Source organism: Alosa sapidissima, chromosome 21, assembly GCF_018492685.1.
Source record: "Alosa sapidissima isolate fAloSap1 chromosome 21, fAloSap1.pri, whole genome shotgun sequence".
NCBI lineage: Eukaryota > Metazoa > Chordata > Actinopteri > Clupeiformes > Clupeidae > Alosa > Alosa sapidissima.
Window position 1 is genome coordinate 28,549,082 of NC_055977.1, and position 11,460 is coordinate 28,560,541.

Sequence of the window (11,460 nt, forward strand, 5' to 3'; positions counted from 1 at the left end):
GAAATAATAATTGGTCTAAAAATAGAAATACTATTACTATAATAATTAGCTTCTTATTATAAAGTGTGTTTTGATTGCTGAAGGAACGTTAAATTTTCCACTGAGAAAAAAAAAGTGACATCAAAGGGAACAACCTGACGGGCGAATTATTAATCAGTCAGACCCTGAAGCCCCGCCCCCTTGGCACAGTGGCGAGACCACCTGATGTTTGAGCTCGCGCTGCCGCACTCCACTCCTGTCTGCTCGCGCTTGAAAAGCTGACGAAGGAACGGACCTGTCATTGCCTCTACTGAATGCGCCACACACTACACCGACCACGGGAGAGAGACACACGGAGACTTTACACACGCGCGCGTGACGCCTCTTGAAGACAGCGAAAATTCTGACAGAATTGTTTTGACAGGCGCCTTGACATGAACTCACACCTCACATCTCGTTTGGAATAACTACAGTGAAATATGACTGAGGTTTGTCAGTTATGTTCTTGCATTCACAATTCACAGTAAAAAGTGTTCGCATGCCGGGCATGTACCGTAGCTGTTATCAAGCAACAGTAACCGAGTTTTCCCAGGTTAAACGCCTGCAGCCTATCCACCGGCGGTGTGTAGGCTACCGTGAGTAGGTCTCGAGCTCAGGTGATTCACCGGGTCGGCGTCATGGGAGGGAATTTGGGCTGTCACCGGTCTATCCCCAAAGACCCCACCGACCTCAGCCTCAGCACGCGTAAATTCAGCGCCGCCTGCAACTTCAGCCACATCCTCGTGAACCAGGAGCGCCTCAACATAAACACGGCCACCGAGGAGGAGCTGATGACCCTGCCGGGAGTGAACCGGGCGGTCGCGCAGAACATCGTAGAGTACCGCGAGTGCATCGGAGGGTACAAAAAAGTGGAGGACCTGGCGCTAGTGAGCGGAATCGGCGCCACCAAACTTGAGACGATTAAACTGGAGATTTGCGTGTCCAGCAAGAACGGCTCTTCCCAGCACTCGCCGTCCTCTTTGCGGAAAGATAACGAACACTTGGCGTGCACCGGCATGAACGTTAACACCGCCACTGCTGCTCAGTTGATGAGCATCCGCGGCATCACGGAGAAAATCGCCAAGAGCATTGTGGACTTCCGAGCCGTACAAGGACCGTTTAAAAGCATAGAGGATCTGGTTAAGGTCAATTACATAAATTCCTCTCTTCTAGACAAAATTCGCTTTCAGGTGTTTGTAGAGCGGTCGAGAACACCCTCGACCAACACTAACGGGGGCTTCACGTGCATGACCAAGTCGCAGCCGAGTCCGACCTCCTACAGCATGAAAAGCGAGGAACTGGACTTGCCTCCCGGGGGCCCGTCTCAGATCCTCTCGGCCCGGCCCACCGTGGAAGTACCACCTCGGCTCCGGGACGGGCGAGCCGTGCTGCGAATAGCTACCTGGAACTTGCAGCGTTGCTCCAGCGACAAAGCCAACAACCCCGGCGTGAAAGAAGTCGTTTGCATGACTCTGCTGGAGAACGAGTAAGTTAGTGTTGCTTTATGGCCATTATCTTTTTTATGGCTGTTTTTATAGAGTTTTATTGATATTGCTGCACCCATATCGGCCTAATTATAATCGCGCTGTATCTGCAGCTTATGTGCACGGTTTCAATGTAGCCCCCCCCCCCCCCCCCCCCCCATTATCTTTCATCCGCATACATATAAAACACAAATATTTACATTAACGTCTATGTTCTCTGTAGACACCTACCGACCTTCAGTACAGGTAATGTCAAGGGCCAGTGAACTCTAGTTCAAAGGAGAGGTTAAATGGATCTCAGCAGTGCTGTGTGGTCCACTGAGAGGCTTAAAATATGGGGGGGGGGGGTATATTCAACCCCCTCAACCCCCCAGGACAATGCAAACCCTGTGTGTGTGTGTGTGTGTACACACACACGTTTTGTTATCAGACCTTGGCAGCTGTTGGGCTTTTGTTCAAATATTGGATTTAATTATTGATCTGAGAAGATGAATGCTGGGTCTCCTGGCACTTTTATTGTCCTCTGAGCTGCGTGTGTGCACGCACACACACACACATACACTTACACACACACACACACACACACCCAGGGTGTCACTTTCGAGGCAGATGCCCTGACCTCATTCTTCAAGGGAGTTATATAAGTGCTGGTGCAGGGTCCATTTGACACTTGCTGTAATAGGGCATATAGATTTCTCTGTGTTTGTCTGTTTGTAAGTGTTTGTGTGTGGGAGAGGGGGATGTCATGTGTCTGTATGTCTATGTCTTGTATTGCTATTTTGGTCAATGTGCAAAAATGATTAAATATTTGTGTCTGTGTTTGTGTGTGTGTGTGTGTGTGTGTGTGTGTGTGTGTGTGTGTGTGTGTGTCATTGTGCATCTGTGTGTCTGGGTTTGTGTATGTGAAAGCATCACACAGCATAAAAAGCCACACACTCACATGGTTGTGTGTGTGTGTCTGTATTCATAAAGGCACATTCATCTTTAAAGGGCTTGAAATGTGTGAGCAGAGGCCATGAACTCTTGTGACTGAGCCTCCAGCTGCTGCTTCAATCGAGTTTAACATCTGCCCCAGTGCCTCTCGCACAGTCCTCCAACACTTGACACTTCCTATCCCATCAGCCTCTCTGCCTATCCCATCAGCCTCTCTGCCTATCCCATCAGCCAGCGTCCTGCTCTGCTTTCCCTCTATGGTGTGGAGACTGCATCAGAGGTGGATTAATGTCCCTTAGGCTAATACACAAACACACACACACACACACACATACAACCCCACCCAGCCCAAACTGAGGCTATTCTCAGTTTCCTGTTTAGAAGTCAACACACACAGGAGGCCTGCATGTTAGCACGCACGCACAAAAGGATAAGAAGTGTCCAGTGTGTGTATGTGTGTGTGCGTGTGTGCGCGCGCCCTTGATTCAGGGTGATCTAAAACCGGGGGACAATCTCACCTTCATCCCCCCCTCCCCACCCTCTCACTAAAGGATTGGGGTCATGGAAGGTCACAGAACTCCTCTCAGTAACTGAGCTCCCCAAAGATACACACACACACACACACACACACAGTAAACACAAGCACCTATGCACGCACGCACACACACACACACACACACACACACACACACACACACACACACACACACACACACATATCATCTGTTTAGCTCTAGCGCAAAGGAAACTTCACTACATGCATGGCTGAGGTTACTGCAGTTCAGCCTGGAGAAAAAGGGAAGGAGTGAGGCAATCAGACTTGACCTGCAGTAACCTATACCGTCACACACACACACACACACACACACAGAGAGAGAGAGAGAGAGAGAGAGAGAGAGAGAGAGAAAAGCCCCCAGCTGTGTGACATCCCCTCTTATCAGTGTTGGCTCAGAGGTAAAGAGTAAATCTTACTTATGGGCTCCACCAACATGACTCACTGCTCAGCTTCTGCTGTTTGTTTCTGGTGGAACTCGCTGCCTCTCCCTCTGTATGTGTGTGTGCAGCGCCACCTTAATACCACCTGAGGCCCCTGGGCTATATGTTTTTAAGGCTAGCCTACTGCACGAAAACAAGCGTTGAACTTTTACAACACTGGCTGTAGGCTAAATTAAAAGATAAGTTACACATACACATGACGTTTCAAGCTTTTCAAAAGTGCATGTGTTTGTCGTGTCGGGGGGGTTCCCCAGGAGGTTTTTTGAAATTCTGTCCACTTAACACACCATTTTAACACAGTTTGGGAGGGACAGAATACTTTTAGCCTACAGAACAAGCAGCTGGCTCATGTGACGTGAACATTGGCTACCTTATGCATTATCACTACGTACCCTACATGGAGACATATCTCACGTTAACAATGGAGAAAACATAACATACATGGACGGATTATGAACTTTCGGGCCCCTGGGCCCAGATGTATTAAGGGCCCCCCACTAAGTGTCTCATATGTGGGAGGGGGGTTTGGGAGTCCCCTCCCAGAAAAGATGTAATTTGTTTGATGTGATTTCTTGTATTCTGGTGCATTTTGGGGATAGCCAATACTAAATGCAATCAGATTCTTAGCCTACATCGTGATTTGTTGCTATTGAGGCAGTGAGTCCATGCAAAGGCTTGGGCTTCAGGGCCCCCTGACCCCTTGGGCCCCTGGGCCTGGGCCCGGTAGGCCCGTGCAGTAATCTATCCCTGATAACATAGGCTATTATTTGTACAAATGGGTTAGCACAAACTTAGATGCTGGTGAACGGAGATGCAGATCACTAATTCATTTCTTTGCGCAACAGCCCATGTTCTGCCTTCACTCCAGTGAGACAAGTGAAATACATGTTTTTAAAGCCGTTTCATTGCCAGGCTATTTGCTACGATATTTACCTGCTATGCCTTCTGTTTTCATGGACAGTTATAGTAATCCACGTCCTTCGTTTATCGTTGCTTCAATCCTACCCATGTTATCTCCAGAGTTTGTAAGTTTGTCAGTCAGTTTCAGCCTCTCCTCTAGCTCCTACATGCCCGTTGGGATTTATTAAGTTTTGTTACATTTTGTTACAATTTAAATAGATAGATAGATTGATAGATAGATACTTTATTGATCCCCAAGGGATTCTTAGAAGAGAAGACAAAGGGGGCCTCTGCAAGGATATCATTGTAGAGCAGTGTGATGTGCTCAATTATGTAGGCTAGCTCCAGAGTAGGCTATGACTGACGCTGCGAATACGGACACGACCGTTTATTATTATTGATAATCATAATTATTATTAGGAGGCCCCTCATTGGTCGAGGCCCCTGGGCTGAAGCCCAGGTAAGCCCCTGCATTAAGGCACCAGTGTGTGTGTGTGTGTGGGGGTTTGTGTGTGTTTGTGTACAGTATGTGTGCTGTTTTGCTGGAGGCTGTGTCTCTACTTCTGTGTATCTGTGTATGATCTGGGATTAAAGGGTGTGTGTGTATGTGTGTGTGTGTGTGATTCAGTCTGAGTGAATTGGCTGTTTCTGCAAGAACACACTGGCACATTTGGCTACAGCACTTGTGAACATGATTCAATCCATTCTTGGCAAAACACACAGCATTCTGCTCATAGTCCTGCACTATGACAATAGGAATCTATAATGTGTGTGTGTGTGTGTGTGTGTGTGTGTGTGTGTGTGTGTGTGTGTGTGTGTTTGGGGTGGGGGTGGGGGTGGGGGTGGGGGTGGGGGTGGGGGGGGGGAGAGTGAGAGAGAGAGAGAGAGAGGGAGATGTAGGGTAGATGTAGGGACTTATGGTCTTATGTTATTGTGTGTTATGTTGTATGTAACGATAGCTTTGGCAACACTGTTCCCATACAGTCATGCTAATAAAGCAATTTGAATTTGAGAGAGAGAGTTAGTGTAGAAGAGAGAGAGAGAGATAATTGTAGGGTAGATGTTTATATTTAGCTAATTAGTCATCATTTGAGTTATTCTTGGAATGTTTTGTCTGAACACATGCCCATTTTTGTCAAACCAATAACCCAGACTAGAGAAGCTGAGTAGAGAACGCGCACGAGAGAGAGAGAGAGAGAGAGAGAGAGAGAGAGAGGGACAGGAGAAACCGTGAGATTAAAATGGAAAGACAGAGAGGAGTAAAAAGATAAAGCAAGACTCAATGAGGGGCCGATCCAAGAATTAAAAAGACAGTCAAACATCAGAGGGGTCTATGAGAGAGACAGTGAGACAGACATGGAGAGAGACAGCAAGAGAGGGAGAGAGAGACAGCGAGAGACAGAGAGACTGAAATTACTAAGCTTTGTGTGTGCTGCACTCACACTCTTGTGTGCCGTGGGGCAGTGGAACAGTCCTAGGGGAATTTCTCTGAACCGCCCCTCCTGCTGGGGTAACTTGCGGTTACGGAGGATGTGTGTGTGTGTGTGTGTGTGTGCATGTGCGTGCCAGCCAGCCATCGCGGATGAGAAAAATGTGTTTCTGCTGCCACTGTGTTTAACCTCTCACCTCAGCCAGGCTGTGTGTGTGTACATGTGTGTGTGTGTGTGTGCTGCCTAAACCATGTGACATGGAAGAGCATCACTGTCAGAAGTAAAGAGTCAGCAGAACGACAGACTGACGAAGAGAAAGCAGAAGGACAAACAGAGAGAGGAGAGGAAGAGAGGAGAGGAGAGGAGGGAGGGAGGGGGGGTGAATGTCTTTGAGCTTCTTCCTAAATGCTTACTGCTTTTAATGGCCTCTGTACATTCTGCACTTTGCATAATTACAATAAAATTTAATCCAATTTAATCTAGAAGAGGGCTGAGGAGTGGTGTGTGTGTGTGTGTGTGTGTGTGTGTGTGTGTGTGTGTGTGTGTGTGTGTGTGTGTGTGTGTGTGTGTGTTTACATTTACTGCACTATCCCTGGAGGAGAGACTTTCACTCTGACTGTCTCTGACTTCACTAAAGCACCAAAAAGGCGAGACGAGGGCAGAACTGGAAAAGTAGTGTGTGTGTGTGTGTTGCCTTAAGACTAAGGTTGCCTTCACTCTTAGTCCGTTTAACTGGACCTTACCTGAGTGCGATTACTCCCCCCTAGCCCTGACACAGCTGGTCTCTGTTCACATTACATTTTTGTTTGCAGGCCTGGGTCCATGAATGTCATGAACACTAGCTTCTATTTACCAATATCGATTGGCAACGTCGTAAAAACAGCAATTTATTTCCTGGTTTTAGAACAGCATACATTTAGATAGCATTCGGACTGCACGGAGTTCTAACGAACCGTACCTCAGACCCCCGTTTTCTAGTGGACCCTGGTCTGGTAGACTGCATTCACATTAGCAAAAATCACCGATCCATCGGTCCAAACGAACTCGGGTCCTGACCAAACGGTCTAGTGTGACTACTGTGAATACTATAGTGCTAAGACTGCAGGAGGAGGAGGAGGAAAGATGGAGAGTTTAGACAAGGTAGTTTGGACAATCACACACACACACACACACACACACACACCCACACACACACACACACACACACACACACACCCACACACACACACACACACACACACACACACATAGCCAGGTCAGTCTGGATGATCACGCACACACAGATACACACACTCCCACACACGCCAGGCAGGCCTGTGTGGCTGATGAAAGACCCTCACTCTCACCATATTAAACACGGCTCCAGAGGTGATAACTAACCAGCTAATTCAATCAGCAACATACACTGATACACACACACACACACACACACACACACACACACACACACACACACACACACACACTCACACACTCACACACTCACTCACTCACTCACTCACTCTCACTCAGCTCTGTACCAGTGAGCTGATGACATGGTCAGGTTATGGCACACACACACACACACACGTCACGCAATTGCCTTTGGTGTATCTGATACGCTGTCAGCAGGGTTTAGCTCAAGGCTCCATTTTCCGTGTCTCTCTCTCTCTCTCTTTCTCTCTCTCTCTATTTCTCTCTCTCTGTCTCTCTCTCTCTCTCATTCTCATTCTCTATCTCTCTTGCTGTTATTTCCTTTCATAACTGATTTGTGCTGATTCGTGGGTATGCACGTGGCAAGTGTGCGTGTGTGTGTGTGTGTGTGTGTGTGTGTGTGTGTGTGTGTCTGCACATGTGTGTGTTTCAGTTGTAGTGATGAGTAGATCTGAGGCAGGAGCTGTCAGCAGAGTTACACACACACACACACACACACACACACACACACACACACACACACACACACACACACAGACAGAAAGAGAGAGACAGCACTAAGGGCCCATGGTATATTTCAACAGACACTGCTTCATGCGACACAGACTTTACTTGACATAATTCACATGACCTCTGAACACACATACAGGTAAAAAGTGAAAGCCTTGTGTATCTGCGTGTAGATTTGTGTGCTAGAGCTATGTGTGTGTGTGTGTGTGTGTGTGTGTGTGTGTGTGTGTGTGTGTGTGTGTGTGTGTGTGTGTGTGTGTGTGTGTGTGTGTCTCAGTGCATGCACATGGACAGAATGTTCTCTTGAGGATGTCCTCTGAGGGAGGAATTAAGTAGGAAGCCAAGGTGAGTGTGATGCAGCATCTCTTATCAGGCTCTCAGTGTGTGTGTGTGTGTCCGTGTCTGGCGCGCACGTGTGTGTGTGTGTGTGTGTGTGTGTGTGTGTGTGTCTGTGTGTGTGTGTGTGTGTGTGTGTGTGAAAGGAACTTGAGGTCAGTGTGTGTCTGTGTGATGCTGTGTCTCTTCCAGGTGCTTGTGTGTGTGTGTGTGTGTGTGTGTGTCTCTGTCTCTATCAGGCTCTTCAAGGTTTGTCTTCATCAGCAGTGTAAATAAGGTGAAGGACCGCTACTGCTGATCGCCTTTGCCCCTGTCAAAAAACTGTGTGTGTGTGTCAAGTCAGAAGTGAGTGTGTGTGTGTGTGTGTGTGAGAGATAGATGAAAAAATGTGTGTGTGTGTGTGCGTGTGTAAGTTTGGAAGGTCGAGAGGTTGGCATTGACTCAGGCCATTTGTGGCACTGGACGTTGCTTTTTTTCTGCTTGTGGAAAAATCCACTGGCGCAGCAGTTTGTGGGCGGACAGAGTGTGTGTGTCAAAGAGAAAGACATAGAATGTGTGTGTGTGTGTGTGTGTGTGTGTGAGATAGAGCAGTGGTACCCAGCTGCCCGTGCCTATGTCAGCTTTACGACGTGAGCCACGGGGGCCTCTAAAACAGCACTGCCAGGCACACACACACATACACAGACACACACACACAGTAGTGCCATGGCAATGGGTACGGCAACACCACACACACACACACACACACACACACACACACACACACACACACACAGCAATGCCAGGCCAATGGGTAGACTACACACAGGGAGACAGAAGTGCCAGGCAAACATGGGTACATCCACACACACACACACACACACACACACACACACACACACACACACACACACACACACACACAGAGGTAAGCTAGGCTACAAACAGAGGGGCATCAGTACCATGCTATGCCCAATCATGCTGCCAGTGTGAGATCTGTTTGCCCTGGCAGAGTAACCAGGCTGCACCAGTGGGCAACAGGAACATGGTCTAGTGTGTCAGTGTGTGTGTTCCAGTGGGCATCAGAGACATGGTGTGTGCGTGTGTGTGCGTGTGTGTGTGTGTGTGTGTGTGTGTGCGTGCGTGTGTTTGCGTGCGTGTGTGTGTGTGTGTGTTCTCTGGTCGTTCACCTGCGCTCTCCCCTGATCTAGTCTTTATTTCCTGAGAGGATCCCGCTGATGTGTTAACATAAGAGAGAGGCTGGACAGAAAGATCTGGAATGTTTCAGCATGATGGGGAAGAGGAGGACAGGCCAAAGCCCTTGGCAGGCACTCTAGTCTATGGTTCATAGTTGAATACCTAGTGGGCCAATTATGCAGTGAGGTTTGTTTAAAACTCTTGAGAGATAACCATTTAAGATGAGACGCTTGTTTTTGGTTCATGTGCGGTCGGGTAATGTTTGATGATGGAGTGTCATGGGATTTTATTATGTGTGTTTAGTGGATTAATGTGTGTGTGTGTGTGTTAGGATGTTTTGCATGATTGGCCTTCTTGTTGATCTTTTGGGCTTGGCCATTGTATCTCTGGTTTATTTGGTAGCATATGACTGTTGTTTAAACATGGTGTGGGGGGTGGGGGGGTGGGGGGGCGTTGGGCTTGGGTGTATATATTCATGCAGCTTGGTGTTGGCTGTGAGGTTGTTGTTGTTGTTGTTGTTGTCTGTAAAGGTGTTGCTCTGTCTGTGGTGTAGACAGCAGTGCAGTTCTGGGAGTGAGTCTCTGGAGCGACTTCAGGCCTCTGTGTGTGTGTGTGTGTGTGTGTGTGTGTGTGTGTGTGTGTGTGTGTGTGTGGGTCGTGATCACAATACACCTACAGAAATATACACACACACACACACACACACACACACACACACACACACACACACTCACAGGAACAGGGTGTTCATATGTTCACAGACCTGGCTCCCAAACTGTTTGCTCTGAAAACAGGATCTGAGCAATCACCGCTCGCCTTCGAAGGAATAGGAGGACACCAGCCATTTCACCTCTCAGAAGAACACCGCAGGACCTATTTACACAGAGTGCATGTGTGTGTGTGTGTGTGTGTGTGTGTATGTGTGTGTGCGAGTGTGCGTGTGTGTATGTATGTGTGTGCGCGCGTGTGTGTGCGCGCGTGTGTGTGTGCGCCTGTATGGAGAAGTTCTGGGGTTTTGCAGAAGTGGTTGACATGAAAGGATGTACACCAACTGAGAAGTTTCGATTTCATAGATTTCCCACCTCACTCACGCACTCTCTCACTCTCTCACACACTCACACACTCACTTACTCACGCACTCTCACTCTCTCACACACTCATACATTCGCTCACTTGCTCACTCACTCGTTCGCTCATCTGATAATTGATCCCCTGTCTCGTGTAATGCATATTTATCAATAGGCCTCCAGAATGACCAAGTGAAGGTTGACGAGGCTCATCTAATTAAAAATTATAGCACTTTACTCTTTCCGCTTTCTGCTGACAGCCTTCAGGGTTCTCCAAACAGTGTGTGTGTGTGTGTGTGTGTGTGTGCGCTGACTTGACTCTATTGGCTTGCTCTGCCCCTCACCTGCATTAGAGTGCATGTGGGTGTAGGGGCTCCCCTGAGTGCTGACCCATGGTTGGTTTGCACTTCTTGGTGAGAAGTATGGAGATATACCCTCATCGGTCTCTCTCTCTCTCACACACACACACACACACACACACACACACACACACACACACACACACACACACACACAGACACACACACACAGAGAGTCAACCCTAAACAAATGCACTCATACTCACACACACACACACACATTCTTTCTTCAGACTCATGCCTGTGTGTGTGTGTGTGTGTGTATGTGTGTGTGTCTGTGTGTTCAGGCTGTGCACACAGACATAAATTAATTAGGCCCGTCAGGAAGAGTTCTTTAGTCTCATGGAAGCCGTGTTAGTAATGCCCTTGTGGAGTCTGTGTTGTATAAATGATCAGTGTTATGCAACCTGATCCAATCTGTCTGCGCTTAGGGATTTCAAGTCTGTCTGTCTGTCTGTCTGTCTGTCTGTCTGTCTGTCTGATCTGATCAGAGGCACATTCAAATTTGCAAACATAGGTGAACGTTCACAAACATTTACAAATAATTGTCTGTTTGCTTTGAGTTTTCCGCGAACGTTTGTGAACACTCACAAACAGTTTGAGGAGGTAGTTCTCTGTGAACACATTGGGAGTTGGATGGAGATTTACCATTGAGATGGAATGTTAAACACACAATCCTTCAAATGGATCTGTTCATACAAACATGTTCACCATGAACGTTCGCCTCAGAACGCACCTCTGGACTGGACTGGCTGGACCCGGGCTGGGCTGGGCTGGGTGTGGTCATGTTGGGGAACGCTAAGTAAGATGGGGTGGATTGTGTCCAGACAATGAGCAC

The 11,460-nt window shown here is 47.9% G+C and overlaps 1 protein-coding gene across 1 annotated transcript in view; it reads left to right on the top strand.

Moving 5' to 3' along the window:
- Positions 1-228: 228 nt before the first annotated feature.
- Positions 229-11,460, top strand: part of eepd1 (endonuclease/exonuclease/phosphatase family domain containing 1) — a 27,424-nt gene continuing 16,192 nt past the window's right edge. Inside the window, exon 1 of the mRNA XM_042077814.1 lies at positions 229-1,504. Within this exon, the coding sequence (XP_041933748.1) occupies positions 657-1,504 (848 nt within the window). The 5' untranslated portion in view covers positions 229-656. The remainder of the gene's footprint in view (positions 1,505-11,460) is intronic.